Source organism: Grampus griseus (genome assembly GCF_964374135.1).
Source record: "Grampus griseus genome assembly, chromosome: 20".
NCBI lineage: Eukaryota > Metazoa > Chordata > Mammalia > Artiodactyla > Delphinidae > Grampus > Grampus griseus.
The window spans coordinates 43,180,406-43,198,664 of NC_139014.1; the positions used below are offsets into that span (position 1 = coordinate 43,180,406).

The following is an 18,259-nucleotide window of genomic DNA, read 5'->3' on the forward strand; positions in this document are numbered from 1 at the left end:
GACCTGGGAAAGCCTTAGAGAAACTGCCATTGCATGTTGGGGAAGGGCAGAGCGTAAATGTGCAGGCGGGGGCAGGCACAAATGCCAGATTCCAGCACGATTTATAAGAGCTCTTCACATATATATGAGGATGCTAACTCTTTTCTTTTCAATTAAAAAAATTTGTTTATGATATTCTGTGACACATAGAAATTTAGTTTTTATGTAGCCCAACTGAATAATCCTTTTCCAGACGATATCTGCTATCATCCTTTGTTTTTATGCTTAGAAGCGTCTTTCATATACATATGAAAATTGACCTTACCTTATAATAATTTTTCTAGTTCTTTTACAGTTTGTTTCTTACTGTTCACTGGTTAACAAGGTAACACTATTTTGTCCTTTTATTAAAAGAATAAATATTTATTGTGAAATACTTAGCAAAGATGAAGATGAAAGCCAGAATCACTCCTGATTTTACTACCTAGAGATAAACATTAGTTATGTGCTGGTGTGTTTCATTATATGTACTTAACAGATAGACTAACAGAGAAACACAGAAAAGAAAGATGCGTGAACATATATGAATGTGGTATATATCTGGCTCATTGATTTATATATACATATACATATATGTACACACACATATACATATATCAATCATTGTTTACACTATTTTTTCAAACCTGGCTTTCACTGAAAACTGTATCTTAAACTTTTTCGTGTCATGAATTATTTTTGCAAAACATGATTTTAAATAAAGTATGTACAATTTTCTCTCATTTAGATGGTCTATAATTTATTTAGCCAACTCCATATTGTTGGGCATTTAGGTTGTTAAATTTTTAATAGCTGTTTAAATGATATGAACTTTTAGTGACATTAGAAATAAATAAGCCAAAAATCACACTGGAATTAAATTAGACTTACACTTAACTTGTAAATTATTTGAGGAATAGTGACATCCTTATAATATTAAACCTTCCCTTACACAAACTTGGTACATCTATTTGCCTATTTATATTTTATAGTACTCAACAAAGATGTGTAGTTTTCTTCACATAGTTTCAATAAATTTATTTATGTTTATTTGTACCATGTGTCTTGGCTGTTATCTTGAAAATATTATATTTTCTAACTGGCTACTGCTGATATTAGGGAAACTATTAAATTTTGTAATGGGCCCTTAAGTCTTCTCTTTTATTTGTTTTATTACATTTTTATGACATCTATGAATAATAATACATTTGTCTGGTACTTTACAACATTTACATGTTACCATTTTTCATTTATTATTGCATGGCTAGAAAGTTTAGGACAACTGTTTTATAATAGCAGCGAAGGGGGTCATTATAGTGCTTTTTCTATGTTAATGGGAATTCCGCTAATGCTCTACCATTAGACAGGATGTTTTGCTCTCGGACTGAGATTGATTGCTTTGTGTTAGCAAAATATCCAAATATCCTTTTTTTCCTACTTTACGAAGAGTTTTAATAGGAATGGATGTTGAAGTGTGTTAAGTACCATTCTGACATCTCTCAAAATGACTACAGAGCTTTTCTTCTTTGACCTATGATTGAGTATGTTTACAGGGTAGTATTATATAAGGGAAACTTATCAGTTGGTAGCATACTGTTGTTTGAATAAATTGCTGGATTTGAATTACTAGCATTTCATATGGATGTCTTATATCACTATTCATAAATTCGATTAATCTGTTTTATTTTCTTGTGCTATCTCTATCACTTTTAGTATCAAGCTTATCACATAATCAAGGCCTTAGAAAGTCCTGTAGCAAAGAAGTCTGTTAAATTCTGTAACCCTAGAATTCTCAAAATCATTTGATTATAAAATCTACTTTTTATATAACTTGTTAATATTAAGTTAAAAAGTCAAATGAAAGGGAGAAATATTTACAATATATATACCAAGACATATAGTAAAAATTTATTTTAAAACCCTGTAAATCAATACGGAAAAGGGAAATTATCTCATAAGAAAATGGACAAAGAATCTGAACAAATAATGGACAAAGGAAGAAATCTAAATATTTGAAAAGTTGCCCAGTCTCATTAGAATCAAACCATTTACAATTTTTTTAAATGAAAAATTTTTTGCTCTCCTGTTGAGAAAAATTAGGATAATTGAAAATATCTAAGATTGGCAAAGGTGGGGGGAAAGCAGTGTTTATAACTATAAAAGAGAAGAGCTATTTTGGACAGAAATTTAGCATTACTTATATAAAAAAAGAGAATATTGTTTATATGAGTTTCCTATTGCTTCTGTAACAAATTACCACAAACGTAGTGACTTAAAACAACATGAATTTATTATCTTACAGTTCTGGAGGTGAGGGGTCCTAAGCCGAAGATGCTGGAAGGGCTGGTCCCTTCTGGAGGCTGGAGGGGAGACTGTTCCTTGCTGCTCCCACTTCTAGAGGTTGGCCGCATTGCTTGGCTCAAGGCCCCACAGCACGTCAGCTGTGTCCACCCCCTGCTCTTGTCACCACATCACCACCTTCTTCTCCTGACCTTCTTGTCTCCCTCTTCTGTGGACCCTTATGATGGCATTTAGGACCCACTGGATAACCCAGGGCAATCTCCCCACTGCAAGATCCTTGACTTAATCACACCTACAGAGTCACCGTCACCATACGAAGTAAAATTCACAGGTTCCAGAGGTTAGGACGTGAGTATCTTTGGGGGTGGAGGAGGCATGATTCAGCCTGCCATGCTGTTCGACCAAACAACTGTACTTCTAATTTGGCTCAGAGAAATATGTGCACATATGCAGTAAAGACGTATGCACAAGGATATTTGTATTGGAGAAAAGAGAGAAACTAATTAAACACTCAACAGTAGATACATGGCTAAATGAAATAGAGTACGACTATAGCCTAGAATACTATAAAGCATTAAATCAACAAGATTCAATGTATGTACTGGCATGAAATAGTCTTGTTTCACGAAGAAAAGTAAGTTTCCATTATCCATTTGTATTTAAAATATGACATATTTTATATGTGCATTTGTACAAATATAAATACACAGAAAAATTGCTGGACTAGATACAGCTCAAATTCTTCCAGGAGTTTTCTTTTGGGAGAGGACTGGGGCTGGAGTGGAAAGAAGGGTGACTTTATGTTTTACCCTATATATTCTATACTATTTGAATTATTCGTAACACCAAAAATGCCATTATATGTTATTTGTATAATAAAAAATAAGTTTACAGGCTTCCCTGGTGGCGCAGTGGTTGAGAGTCTGCCTGCCGATGCAGGGGACACGGGTTTGTGCCCTGGTCTGGGAAGATCCCACATGCCGCGGAGTGGCTGGGCCCGTGGGCCATGGCCGCTGGGCCTGTGCGTCCAGAGCCTGTGCTCCGCAACGGGAGAGGCCACAACAGTGAGAGGCCCGCGTACCGCAAAAAAACCCCCAAAAGTTTACTGTAAAAAATCCATAGGAAATAAATAGAAAATTCCAAGTAATTCTGTAAGGAGACAAAAAAAGGCCATGAAATTGTAAGCAAAACCATTCTTCAACTAAGGCAGGAAAAGTTATACTGGATTTATTTCAGTTTAGCTATAAAAGTGAAATAAAACTGCCAAAGCAGAGACTTAAAATGTACAGAGACTTACTACCATGCTCTGATTTATGTATTAACTAAAGATTTATTGTTAACTTTGAAAATGATGAGAAAATAAGGATGTGGTCTTTAAATACCAGAGTGCTGTGAACGCAGAAAAATTTGAGGCTACTTGAGGGGTCCTTGTGTACATGAAGCAATATCTCCCCTGTCACATGCAGCACAGTCTGATCCATTCTGCTTCATCAGGTGGGGCGGGGGTGTGGGCAGCTGGGAGAAATGGGTGAAGGCAGTTCAAAAGGTACAAACTTCCTGCTATAAAATAAAGAATCCTAGGGATGTAAGGTACAGTGTGTACAGTTAATAACACTGTATTGTGTATTTGAAAGCTGCTAAGAGAGTAAATCTTAAAAACAAAAAACAAGAAAAAAATTGGAACCATGCGTGGTGATGGATGCTAACCAGACTTACTGTGCTGATCGTTTTGCAATACATTTGTATGTATCGAATCAATATGTTGTACACTTGAAACTTGTATAATGTTGTATGTCAATTACACCTCAAGTTAAAAAATGCCGTTTGAGACCCATGAATCAGTTGTATGCTGCAGATTGTAAACACTGGTCCACAGTTAAGCTTCTTAGTGATGCCATGGGCTGTTATTGATCATGCTCGAGCCACCTTCAGAGACTCATCTGCATGTCGCCTCTGCGCCTTCGGCTCAGACACACCACACCCTTTCATGCACCTGTGTCTTACAAACATTGTTCCTTTCTGGGATGGGCTTTTCTACCTCCTGGTCCATCTAGTGAAACACTCATCCTTGTGGCCCTTGTGTCACGGGGTTTCTCTTCCCTACTTCCTACCTGGCCAGGTGGTTAGCTATGCCCTTTTAGGTGCTCTCCAGCCAGTGAAAATTTTAAACTTTCATTTCTGTTAATGGAGTCCACACACAGTTCAGAGCTACTAGGCTGAGAACAAAACACATGCCCACTCCCCCCAACTCCAGCTCTCCAGAAGCCACCGCTTACAAATTCTTCCATCATTCCTTTTAGATTTCATGCCTTATTGATAATGGATACACTGATGCTGCTATGTACTTCATTTTAGATGCTCTTGAAAGACTTCCTATTGTAGAGTGTGACTATTTATTTTTATTGCCCTCTTTTCTCCCCTAAGGTCCTCCCCCCATTCTGGTCACATCAAAATTTTAGTTCAAATTCAGTATATACATGACTACGATTATAAACATTGGTTACCTTGGGTTATATTTTCTTGTTTGCATACCTTTAATTTTTTTCTGAAATTAATAAATACTTTCATTGTTTGTTTCCTTATAAGGTAAACTTCTAGGCAAATATCTGAAAGAGGAGGTAACCATGGAGATACTTGGGAGAAGACATTCCACACAGAAGCAATTTCTCGTTCAAAGGCCCTGGGCTGATATTGTGCTGGAAGTGTTTCAGATACGGTGAGAAGGTCAGTGTGGGTGGACTGGAGTGACAACTGGAAGAGAAGTGACTGGGGTGTAGACTGTATAGTAGAAGAGATGAACCAGGCAAAATCATGTAGGGCCTTGCAGGCCATGGTGACAACTTTGGATTTTATTCTGAATATGATGGATCCTAAAATTTATATGGAACCATAAGAGACCCAGAATTGCCCAAGCAATTCTTTTCCCGAAGAAAAAGAACAAAGCAGGAGGCATAACCCTCCCAGACTTCAGACAATACTACAAAGCTATAGTAATCAAAAGAGCATGGTATTGGTACAAAAGCAGACATATGGATCAATAGAACAGAATAGAGAGCCCAGAAATAAACCCATACACCTATGTCAATTAATCTTGAATATGATGGGAAGCCAATGGAAGGTTCTGAACAGAGGGATGATGTGGTCAAACTGTTGTCTTAAAAAGGTCACTCAGACAGCTGCAATGGGCAAAGACAGCGCTGGAGCAAGGCTGTAAACAGCGAGGCCAAGTGAGAGGCTATTGCAATAGTCCAATGAAGATACGATGGTGGCTTGGACCAGGGTGACAGCAGTAGAGATGATATAAAGCATTTGAATTCTAGATATATTCTGAAAGTAGAATGGATAGAACTTGCTAATAGATTGGATGAGAGTGTGAGAGAAAGAGCCCATTAATTCCTATTTGCCCCCTTCTTTGTAACAGAGGAAAGAAAGTGAGGGATTAAGAAGTTCAGTGACTAGTGCCAGGTTCCACAGCCAGTTAGAAGAAAGCACCTATCATGTTGCCTGGTACATAGTAGGCACTCATTAAAAATGAGTTTTACTCCCTTTGTGGCAGAGATATCTAGACTTCAAATCCAGTGCTATTTTCAGAATTCTATCCCATTACTTCCATGAGTTACATCTCTATGTGATTATTTCTACCAACAATGATCAACTAACTAATCAGCCAACAAATTAACCAAGAGTATTTATGGGCTTTTGCTGTTTCCAGCGTTGTGGAAACAGACGAGGTAACATTGTTATAACGACATCATCAACCACAACAAACGTGTATTGAATGGCTGCCATCTGTTAGCTACTTTTCATAACTTATCTCATTGAATCCTTATAACAACCTGATGGGGACTATATTACTATTACCTCCATTTTACAGGTGAGGAAACGGACGCTCAGAGAAGAAAAAATCATTCCTAGAGCCACACGCAGTGAATAGTTCAGCCAGGATTTGGACTCAGCTCATCTTAGAAAATATAATCCCTGTGTCAAAAGATCTTATGAGAGACATCAGTCTTCTTGGCAAGAAATGATCAATGAGCACTTACAAGAGGGTGAATAAATAAAGTGGTCTCTCTTTTGTGCTCTGGAAATCAGAAAAGGGACGGACTGATCTCGAATGTAAGTTTGATTTTGAAGTATGGGTCGTATTTAGACAGAGTGAGATGAAAGGAGAGGGAATCCTAGGTTGCGGCAGTGAAGTGATGTCTAATCAAAGGCCTGGCGGTTGAGATGATGCTACTGGGGGGTCAGGGAGACCCAGACCCGGCTGTATTAACAGGTTCAGGCTGAGAAGTGGTAGCATAATTGGGCTACACCTCCGATTCCCCGTCCACCTGATGATACCCAAAACTTTCCTGGAGGAATCTTGTGTTCTCTAGGGTAGAGGCCCACTTAAGGCCTTTCTAGGTCCTTCCTTTTAGGGACTTTTCACTCCACATCATAAAAAAATACTAAGATGCATTTAGTATTTAATCTCACATTAAATACATTTTATACATAAGTATACGTCACAGGATTTTACAATGTCCCCAGTTCAGTCTCAGATTGTCTGAGGCCCTAAGTCAAGAGATGCTTCCTTCCAAAGTGAGGTGTGAGTTGGCTACACAGAACTAATAAAAGGAGGTTTCAATAGACCACAGTGTTTTGACTCTTGAACATTTCACTTGCACTGAGGGTATAAAGGAGTCAGGAGATCGAAGATTAAGAGAGAATGTTTAGTGAGAACTGCTGCTGAGTCCCACCCACTCTGCCTTTAAGAGAGGATGGGGGGCATTTGCACTTCACATCAAGTCTGGAGAGAAGGGGGCTTTAAGGAGACCACTCAGAGAGCTTAAACGCTTCCCGCACAATTTGAATCACACAGTGGACTGGGATCTAACCTACACCCCAGAAATCTACAGGATGAGAATACCAGGCTAGTCCCCTGACAGTGGAACTAGGGTAATTTACTGCACGGGTGGCCAATGCTCTCAGAGCCTGCCTGGAGAAAGGAGGCTCAGGTGTCCCCGAGGAGCAGAGGGGACTGCTAGCACGGCACACCTCGCTTAGGCTGTCTTAGACCTTGACCAAGTAAGTCATCCACGTGATGGGCAAGTGAATAGCTAGACCCTCATGAGAAGGGGGAGAAAGCAACCTGCAGGGAAAGATCCCCGTGACTGGCGGAGGGTCTCCAAAGAGCTGATGTGAGCATCCCGATAAACGGTCAGCTTTTCAATCCCTCTCTGATGCCAACTCCTGGTGACATGGGTCTGTCTGCCCCCTTTTCCGCCTTCCTCCCTTACCCCTTCAGCCATGGTCATCCAAATAGGAAAGAAGGTTAACTGTGAAAACTATAAAAGGAAGAAGTAGTAACCACATGCTCCTCCACACACACAGAATACATTTAAAGGGAACCAGAATAAAACTGCCTATGACTGCATCTCAAGAGTCATGGTTGTCCCACCAAAAGGTCATGTATATGAGCTGAATTTAGTTGACACACAACTGCATGCTGTTGACACCTGAATACTTGCTAAGTTTGATTTTGTAGAATTTTTTCCTCATATTTTGGAGACGACATCTTTTTAGTCTCATATCTTAAATATTTTCATAGGGTCCTAAAAGGCTCATGTGTCCTATAGTACATAATGGGTAAAATGACCATGGACTGCATAGCTGGAAGATCCCTGGGCTTGGATTCTGAAGATGTGAGTTCAAGCCTGGCTCTAACATTGAGGTTTGTGACTCTGGGCAAGTCAGTTCTCTGGGCCCTGGCTTTCTCATCAGTGAAGCGAGGAGGCTGTACCAGTTGGCCTCTCCTGTCCTGACTGATTCTCACACTCACGTCTCTTGGATTTCATTGGTGGCTCGTGGATCCTGACATACAGTCAGCTTAAATAAACGTTTATTTGCTTAATGAATAAACCAGTGACAGCTGGTCCCAGCCAAGCCCTCCCGACTTTGCCTTTGTGTCTCTTTGGAACAGGAGGGTAGCAGGTTGTCTTTGGGTCACAGGAGAGTCTGCTCCTCCCCCGAGGGATAGGCAAGCACGCAGACGCGGCTCCTACCTTGCTGAGGGTGCTGAGGGCTGCCTGGGCCGCCGTGAGCGCTGGCTCTGCCTTGGCCAGGTCTTCCTCGCAGTCCTCCTGCTTCTGCTTCACCTCTAGCGTGAGGAGGGCCACCTTCTGCGCCTCCTTGTCTGCGATGGCTTTCTCTCTGCTTGCCTTGTCCGTCTCTACGCCCACCACCTGAATCAGCTTGTCTGCATCTGCATTCTTCTGTTTCAGTTCCACTTCCTGGGCAGCCAGCTTGGCTTTCAGATCATCCACCTGCAGCAGAGAAGCAGCAGGTTTATTCGGACATGACTGTGGGGGTCTGACCCTGCAGAGCAGAGAAGAATGCCGACTCCTGATGCAAAGGTGAAAAGCTGAGATCTCAGCTGGGACCAAGCTCCCTGACCTGGGAAAGAAAAGGAACCCTGGACTCCCTCTTCCTCTCCCCTCTGCAGTAAATGTGGTGGAAGATTCTAAGCAACACATGCCCTGACCTTCCTTTCTCCTTGATGCCCAAATGACATAGGCTGCTTCTCACTGACATTGGTGCCTATATTTTACAAAACCTCACATGCCTAACATAACACTTTGCACATAGTAGGCCCTTAATAAAAACCAGGCATTCTTTAATTGAAATTGGCCAATGTGGAACACACCAAGGATTTAGCAAACTATAAAAATGAGTGTCCACTGTGCATCCTGAAAGATGGAATATATGAACAGACAGTGACCAGACCATAAAAGTAGAACTCTGAATCAGAACTCACAGTAACCAGCCCAGGAAACCAGCCCATTATCTACAATAACCAGCTCAGGAAGCCAGCCTGCTATAGGTCATACTGGTAGGAAGTCAGATTACTGTCCAAGTAACAGTCCAGGAAGACAGATAACAACCTCTGTAACAATCAGCCCCAGATGGCCAGGACTTGATTAATAACTGACAACTTTCTTAATTTTGTCCCTGCTTCCAACGTAGGACCAATGAGAGAAATTCAAACACACACCCCTAACCAATCACACAGGGTGCCCTGCTTCCAGTCAGCCCTCCTCCAGCTTCCAAGGGCCAACAGCCTTCATCCAGGAACGTTCCCATCTTCCCACTATCAAGCTTTCCCACTCCTCTGCCTGCCTTTGTGTCTCTGCCAAAGTGCGAACAGTGGTGGCTGACGCCCTTGCTAGAGCAGGCTCTGAACAAAGAGCCTCTGAGTGTTCTCATTTGGTTCGTCTTCATCTATTTCCACAATCCTTTCAAGAAATCGATGACCAGGTTGAAATGGGACAGCAAGGATTCCGATGGTCCTGACCACCTGGGTTCCCTGCCCAGCCTCCATATTCATGTGCATCTGGAGGCAGTAATGAAGTGATGGGGATGTTGGCTCTCAGGAAACCTTCTATTTCCCTGATCAGCTAGGGAGGGATGAATGGTTTTCTATGTGTTCAGTAGACTGTGATGGTTCTCAGAATGTGGTCCTTGGACCAGAAACATCAGCATCACCTGGGTACTTGTTAGAAATGCAAATTCTCCGGCCCACTCTGGACCTACTGGATCGGAAACTCTGGCAATGGGGCCCTGAGATCTGTGTTTTAACAGGCCCTCTGGGTGAATCTGATGCCCGCCTAGGTTTGAGAATCATTGGCCTAAGTCATGGCTTTTTCATGTGCAAGGAGAAGACTCATCTATTTCTGGAAAGTAAAAAAGCCAATTGTACTTGCAATATGGCCCATAAACTTTACATTGCAGCATGAACTCTCGTCCCTCATTTTCCTGAAGTCTATTTCACGCAACAACCAAATATTACTTCAGAGCTCGTGGAACGCGTCAAACAGATCCCAGTGCTTTATGATACAAAAATAAAACGGAGGCTTAGAAGCTTCTGATAATCCCTTTTCATGGCAGATCGAAAGAAAAGAAAATGAAGGCAGAAGAAAAAAAAGAACGCTCTTTAATTTTGTGTATCCATAGAAACTGGAGACTTTGCATTAACCTCAAATGAAGGCCTGCTCCCTAGAACTCGTCTTATGTTCCCGCATTGGAAGGTTAATCCATTTCCACCTCCTGTTGTTCAGCTGCAGAGAGTTATTTCTACAAGGACAAAGATGCAATTGTAAATCAAAATGATTGAACCACATAATCACTCCAGTCAGCAAACACACCAGTAACTTTTTGTTCCTTTTTAAATCTTGGGAGATTTGAGAAAATTGAAGTGGGTTTTTTTTTGTTGTTGTTATTGTTGTTTGTTTTACGGATTGCAGATTTGGCTTATGACCTCAGGCTCACATTACCGGCACTATGGATGGGAGCTTTATAGCCCTTAAGCTGTGACGTGGAGTGACATGAGGGTCCCACCAGTCAAAAGTAGGCTGCTCCCCACAAAGCTACAGAGAAAGCACAACTCAGGGTCATTTTATGGCTCTTATGTAGTAGAACAGGACATTGAAATAGGTTACTTAAATTTTTTGTCTTCCTTTTTTCCCTTATTCAAAGCATTCGAGCCATATTCTGGGTCTCGTCTTATTTAGACACTCCCACGCCTGGGTAGGAGGATTAAGAGGGAAAGTGTCACCAATACTGATGAGACCCTTTCTCTCAGTCTTGCCGACCCCATGACTATTGACCATATGTGCCAGGTGGGGGGATGCTGACTGAGTCCAGTGAGGACCGGATAGTGGTGAGAGACCCTCTCTTCTTTGAGGTCCAGGCACATGATGTTACGGAGAGAGGCCAAGCTTCTCAGGACCTCCCCCCAGAGCTCCAGAAGAAGGAGAAGGAGTCCAGGATAATCAGTTGCCAAAAACACTCCACTGAGGAGTGGAAGCCTGGAGATAGCTTCCTTCTTGACTCAGAATCCATATAGTCACCCAACACCTTCTGATATGAATTTGGGCTTCAAGCAGGCTTTCCTCTTAGATATAGATGTTTTCCATCTATAGTAGATATCTGTTAGGTTTGCCTGCCTAATAATAATAATTTAAAAAAACCCTATGTTTTGGTAACATAGCTTGATTTTCCTTTGAAGACCTTTCCTTCGCAAGTCTTTGTATTTTGGGTGAGGCTGACTTTGGTGGTTGTCATGGATCCTGGCTTGGCCAATGAGAGTATCCAAGTTACAGAGATTGGTTCAACTATGGGCAAACCAATGACCCAAAGAGGTCAATCAGAGCCAACCCAGGAACTTGGCTGAAAATACTGGTAAAGAAGCAAAGCAGACAGAATACTAATCTGAGGTTTCAGAGCCATGGGGGTTGCCCTCTTGAACAGGGACATCTAGTGAATATGCAGCACCAGTCTTGTCCAAAGTAAACTCTATCCCTCACTTTTCAGTTATATGAATCAATCCACTTTTTTTTTGTTTTTTAATTTTATTTATTTTTTAAAAGATTTTTTTGATGTGGACCATCTTTAAAGTCTTTATTGAATTTATTACAATATTGCTTCTGTTTCATGCTTTTTTTTGGTTTTTTGGCCGTGAGGCATGTGGGATCTTAGCTCCCTGACCAGGGATCAAACCTGCACCCCCTGCACTGGAAGGTGAAGTCCTAACCACTGGACTGCCAGGGAAGTCCCAATCCACTTTTAAAAATTTTGTTTTGTTGTCTTGTCTAAACCAACATTAGTTGGATTTTGGTTAGTTGCCATCGAAAGGGCCCTGATAAATATCTAATGCAATCTCAAAATTTTCTCTCCTCTTCTCCTTCCCTCCCCTGCTGTATTTTCCATCTTTTCATCTTTTTTTTTTTTCTTGTAGGGTGAATTTGAGTTAGTTTTTTTTTTTCACTTGCAACCAAAGGGTCTTGAGAAATACATCATCATAAATTAACTGTCAACTTCAGGTGGCCTGAGATTATTTTAAATCCCAAGATAAACTGAACTTAAAAGTTTCCAGATAGACAGATTTGTGGATTAAATCCTATCTGCAGGGAACTGGTAGTGGCCTACGGGCCACCATCTACGAATGCTTCTTCCGGCCAACAGACCCTCTTCCTCATGAACCCACTGGAGTTAGACACAGAAGCGAGGTCGCCAGTGAGAGAGGAAGGGAGGCCCCAGTCACAGTGGGGGGCTCTGACTGTGTCACGGGAGAGAACTGACTGCCCTCCAAAGACTGACTTTTTAACTTGAAGTGACCAAGTCAACCTGAAATGCAAAATTAAGAGATTTCTACTCTTAAAGGAAAAAAGATGGACCCAGAGCTAAGTTAAACTCAGTTACGGAAAAATAAAGTTATATTCTGACCAGCTGAATCAAAGCATGAAATTATAAGTCTAAAGTTTATTAAATTTTAGATTACCATACGATTGTTAATTATTGTCATTATTACTACTTCCAATACTACTATTATTGCCAAATAAATTCAGGGTCTGTCTGAGCCTGAGCTGTAAGATCCATTTAGCCTACTCCTACCAGATTACGTACACCAAAAGCTGTCACAATTGGGTAGAAGGATACCGTAGAATATAATTCAAGTCATTACCCTTATACCAAGATTTATGGCGCTGTACTTCTGTCCTTTTCTACCAAAGGAATAATTCCAGATGAAGGGTTTATATCAGAGTTAGGCACCCCAGATACCATTTTTACAAGAAGAATCATCATTATATAACCATCAATAAGTTTGGAATATACATCAGGTGACAGAATTGCAAAAGACCCATTCTCTACCCACTCTCTGAACTTGTAGGTGATTTTAGAACCTGTTCATTTGTTTATTTGCCTATCCATCTATCATCTACCCATCTACCCATTTATAGAACACATTCTATGTGCAACTGAATCCTGATTTCTGCCCTTGAAGAACTGATAACAGTATGGCATGATATATGCAAGAGAAGAAACATAATTCAAGGATTAATTCATGACATTGTTAATCAACCATACTTCAATTTTCAAAAAAAGGATGAATAATTCAAAGAACATAGAGAAAATAGAGAAGGAAATGTATACTGCTCAGAGCTTAGAGAGGGCTTCTGGGCAGGGAGCTATCAAATATTTTTAGATCCTGACAGTGACAAGTTGACAAGGTGGGGGCATATATAAAGACACAGAGATGTGAGCAAGCTGTGGAGTTTGGAGGGAACTTCAAATAGTAGTGCTGGACTTCAGGGTAGTAGAAAAGAGGAAGAGGAGAGTGAAGCTATATGCAATTTAAAAAGTTCCAGAAAAGTTCAGAGAATCTGAACTGCAATGTCTAGATCATTAAGGCCTACTGAAGAGAATACTCAGACTTGTGGTTTGAACAAAGATCACGCTAAGAGCAGGAGAGAGGTTGGTCTGAAGCTGTGCTGTCTAGCTTGGCAGCCACCAGCCACGCGTGGTTAATGAGCACTTAAAACGTGGCTTAAAATGTAGCATTCTACTTCGTCTCTCTTACTGTATTCTGGCAGCATTCCAGACTGCAAGCACTTAAAACGTGGCTTGTTCCAATTGAGATGCGCTGTAAGTATAATCATACAAATGAGTTTTTGAAGCCTTGTAGAAAAAAAGGGAAAATATTTTATTAACAACTTTTTTTACATTGATTACATGTTAAAATGATAATATTTTGGATATACTGGGTTAAATAAAATGTTGCTAAAATATGTGATAAAATTATATACTACTAAAATATATAATTAAAATAAAATTCACTTCATTTTTACTTTTTTTGATGCAGCTACTAGAAAATTTAAATTTGCATCTATGTCTTGCAGGGTGTTTCTATTGGATAGTGCTGGTCTAGAGTGCTGTCAGAATATAGTCAGGGAGACTAAGTAGAATGTTATTAATTAATTAATTCATTCATTCATTCAACAAATACTTATTGAGTGCCTGCTCTGTCCACGCACTGTTTTAGGCACTTGGGATACATCAGCAAACAAAACAGACAAGGATCCCTGTTCTTATAGAGCTTGTATCCAACAGATGGAGATAGACCGCAAAACATAAATATAATGAAAAGTAAATTATATAATTTGTTAGAGAGGGGCAAATTCTATGGGGAAAAGATAAAGTAGAGCAGAATAAGGGGATCAGGAGTGGTGTGGGGTCGCAATTTAAAATGGGGTCATCTGGTAGGATTCTTTGAGAAGGTGACATTTGAAGGAGATGAGGGAGGAAGCCTTCAGTGGATATTAGAGGGAAGAGCATCCCAGGGAGAGGAACAGCCAGTATAAAGGCCTGAAGTGTCTGAGGAAAGAGCAAAGAAGGGGTGAGGTTCAAGAGGAATGCCGTGGGGTTGGGACACTAGGAGATGAGGTCTGAGAGTTAACAGGGCAGGGCTGGGGAGGAGCCTCATTGTAATGAGGGAAATAGGGGCCATCTCAGGGTTTTAAGCAAAAAAGTGACATACCTGTGCTTTAAATTGATCACTTCACTCTGGCTGCTCAGCTGATGACAGACTATTCAGGGGGCAACAGTGGACGCAGACAAACTAGTTAGATGGTATCGTAGCTACCCAAGTAAAAGATGTCGGTGGCTCAGATCAGGGTAGTAGCAGTGTAGGAGGTGCAGTGGGATTCTGGGCATGTTGGCAGTCAGAGCCAACTGTGATTTTCTGATGGACTGGCTGTAGGTGGTGAGAGAAAGAGAGGCATGAGCAGAGTCAAGGGTGACCTCAAAGAGTCTGGCTGATAGGTGATGCAAGAGGATGTGGGTGAAGCAGGCTTGGGATGGGGGAGACACTTGAGAGTTCAGTTTATCAAAATAATCTGGGTAAGAAGTGTCTAAAATGGGGAACACAGCAAGAAGAGTACCTCTGAGAGATACTTGGAAAACTTATAGAATGTATTAACGCTGAAATGTGGGAAGTGAGGGAAGGGGAGGAGCCTAAGATAACACTGCAGTTGCCGGGGTAGGTAACTGGGTAGATAGACGTATTATTCATTCAAGTAGAGAAGACAGAAGGAGAAGAAACAGACTGATGCCAGGACTCGGGAGGGTTCTCCACCGACTATGGCAGATAGAGCTGGATTCACCTCACGGTATATAACCAGGCTTCTCCTTGTTAAACAGAGATTGCCTAAAACAGGAAAACAGACTCCGTTCATTGTCTGCTCAAAGCCCCAGGGTCTGTACAAGACAGAATACTGGGCACTGCTCTGTGAGTGTCAGAGCACCTTTCCCATTGTTTGCTCCCCAGCAATTGTCCTTTGCACAGACTGACCAGCAATTCCCAGAGGATAAATGGCTAGGAGGTGGAACAGGGGCTGGTGGGGATACAGAATGTTCTGAGGGCACTGTAGGTTGGGGGAGACAGGAAGAGGAAGAGCTGAGAGATGGTAAAAAATAAATCTGGTAGTACTGCATTCTGGGATTCTATCTTTTGCTGTTTTCTAGACGTTCAGAGATTGAGAGAACAAGAAAGGGACTGGGGCAAGAAGACGCTACCTTCCTCTGACAAAGGTGGGCACCAGGTAAGCTGCTAGGGCCTGGACTGGGATCTGCGTACTGTAGCTCTAAGAAGGGGGTTTGGTCATGACACTAATGGAAAGAGAGTAGCATCACAGATAATTGTCACATACGATTTGTTGACAAACATCGAGTTTGAACAGATCTCACCATGCTGGGAGGTAAACAAAGGAAAAAAATGTCTTTATATAAATACAGGACAAAGAAAGGAATAGCATCTAGAAGACTATGATGAGCAACGCAGCTCTGAAAATGACCCATTACTGGATCTAGAAAAGACATCAGAAAAGCTATTCGGCATCATCGGTAGAATGGTTTCTGTGATATAGTTGCAGAAAAATAGGCTGAAATAAAAAAGCAACGTTGGAAAGGGAAAAGGATGAGATGAGGAAGGTCTGTGGGGATATCGAAAATGTAATAGTGTAGTTGAAGTCTTCACTGGAAGCCTAAGAAGGAGAAGCAATATTGCCCACGATTAGATTAGTATTGTTGAGGATAAACTTGAAAAGCTCTCCTAGAATGTAGAGGAAAAGGCCAAAGGGATGGAAAGCAATGAGGGAGCAGATAATAGATATGGAGCACAAGGAACCCATCTAGTTCATCATTGCTCCTGGAGGAGAGGCCCGACCAGATGAGCAAAAGCTGATAATAGAAGAAAAATTTCCCGAGCAGAAGAAATTCCATGTGTATAGATTGCAAGGGCTCATTGCATCCCACTAAGTGAACGGAAATCCTTTAGATACATTACGTCTATGAATCAAGAAACTGAAGTAGGGAGAAAGGGCAAGTCAGAAGGAGGAAGTTCAATAGAGCTATTCCAAAGGCAGAGCTCCGAGAAAGTGACAGTAAATGAAAGGCTTAGAAATCTAGAGCAACATGTGATGCCCAAGAATTAAATTGATTACAATTTTAGTTTAATTGTGCAAATGCATGAAATTTCATTGCCTTAATGAGAGGCCGGCTCTGCGGCTGGTAAGCAGAGCACAAAAAGGGGCCATTGAGGGACCAGCAATATTTGATGGGCATGAGCAGGGCAGAGAAGGCGCTAGAGCTGTCCCCAGCTCTCAAGGGAAGGACAGTAAATTAACTGAAATAGATTCGTTCCAGAAAGTAAGCAGAAAAACAAAACAAGGACAAGACAACAGGGGCCAGAAAAACAAAACAAGGACAAGACAACAGGGGCCTTCTTCTGATGGCCAACCACTTAGGAACATTTGAGGGAACGCATGATATGAGACAGGATTTGTTTAAGAAATTAGATTCCAATGGCTCTTTGACAGATTACACGGTAAGACACAGAAACATAAGAAAATTGGTATAACCCTGCAACCATTTCTCCCAGCCATTCATCTCTTCGGGTTTTGATGATGAAAGGACTATGTGTTGGAGAGGAAAAGAAAGTAGAGGAAAAGGAAGAGGTGATAAACAGAAAGACAGAAGAGGAGATTCAGGGGATTCCTGTACCAGTGAGAGGAAGCGCCAAACTGCAGCTGGGGATGTGCACTTCCACTGGAGAACTCAGCTGGGCTTCTGGTGAGGCAGGAAAGACAGGGCCGGGCCTTAGGCAGAGGGCAATATCACCTCCTTGTTTTGCTTTTTAATGAGGCCATGATGCATGGAGGAACGGCATCTAAAACAGAAACTGCGTAGCATCTGAACAAGAAACTCTGACCATGAAAACTGCAGACCATGCGCAATAAAAATGCACAGGTTGCTGATGACTCTGTACGACCTTTCACGTGTGGCACTTGACTAGTAAGGGAGAATTTAAGGGAAAACAGCTCTTAGAGTGCATGTATTGTGGCTTCAGGAGATGAATGGGCAGGACCGGGAGTTGATGCAACCTGGTGCCATCCAGGCCACCCTTCAACCTTCCCCCAGTGAATATTCCATCCCTAATCACAAAGACCCCACCCATTCAAAGGGCTAAAAATAGGATAAAAGGAGGATCAAAAAACCCTGCGACGGGCTTCCCTGGTGGCGCAGTGGGTGAGAGTCCGCCTGCCGATGCGGGGGACACGGGTTCGTGCCCCGGTCCGGGAAGATCCCACATGCCGCGGAGCGGCTGGGCCCGTGAGCCATGGCCGCCGAGCCTGCGCATCCGGAGCCTGTGCTCCGCAACGGGAGAGGCCACAACAGTGAGAGGCCCGCGTACCGCAAAAAACAAACAAACAAAAAAAAACCCTGTGGCGGGCCCCTCACTGTGAGGATGCCCGAACTCTTGAGTGTGTAACTTTCACTTCTGCACTGAATAAACTGCTTCTTTGCTCTCTTTGCTCCTCAGTGTGTGTGTGTGTTTTCCTTTGTGTTTTGTGTACCTCGCCCAAACTCTTTTGGATGAGTTCAGCAAGAACCTGGACCTCTGATAAAGCTTTTTGGGAATCACGGGCACTGTCCTCATGGCACCGGGGCCTCTGGAGAGCAGTGTGTGGTCGGCAGACCGTGACTGTGGTCCTCCAGTCCTCTGGAAAGGGGCCGCCCCCACTACCTTCGAGCCCCCCGAAGGCAGGAGGACTGGAAGGACGTC

At 42.0% G+C, this 18,259-nt stretch overlaps 1 protein-coding gene across 1 annotated transcript in view; it reads right to left on the reverse strand.

Moving 5' to 3' along the window:
- Nucleotides 1-18,259, reverse strand: part of DNAH9 (dynein axonemal heavy chain 9) — a gene marked incomplete at both ends in the record, with an annotated part of 299,172 nt that overhangs the window by 85,128 nt on the left and 195,785 nt on the right. Inside the window, one exon of the mRNA XM_082678963.1 lies at nt 8,364-8,624. Within this exon, the coding sequence (XP_082535089.1) occupies nt 8,364-8,624 (261 nt within the window). The remainder of the gene's footprint in view (nt 1-8,363; nt 8,625-18,259) is intronic.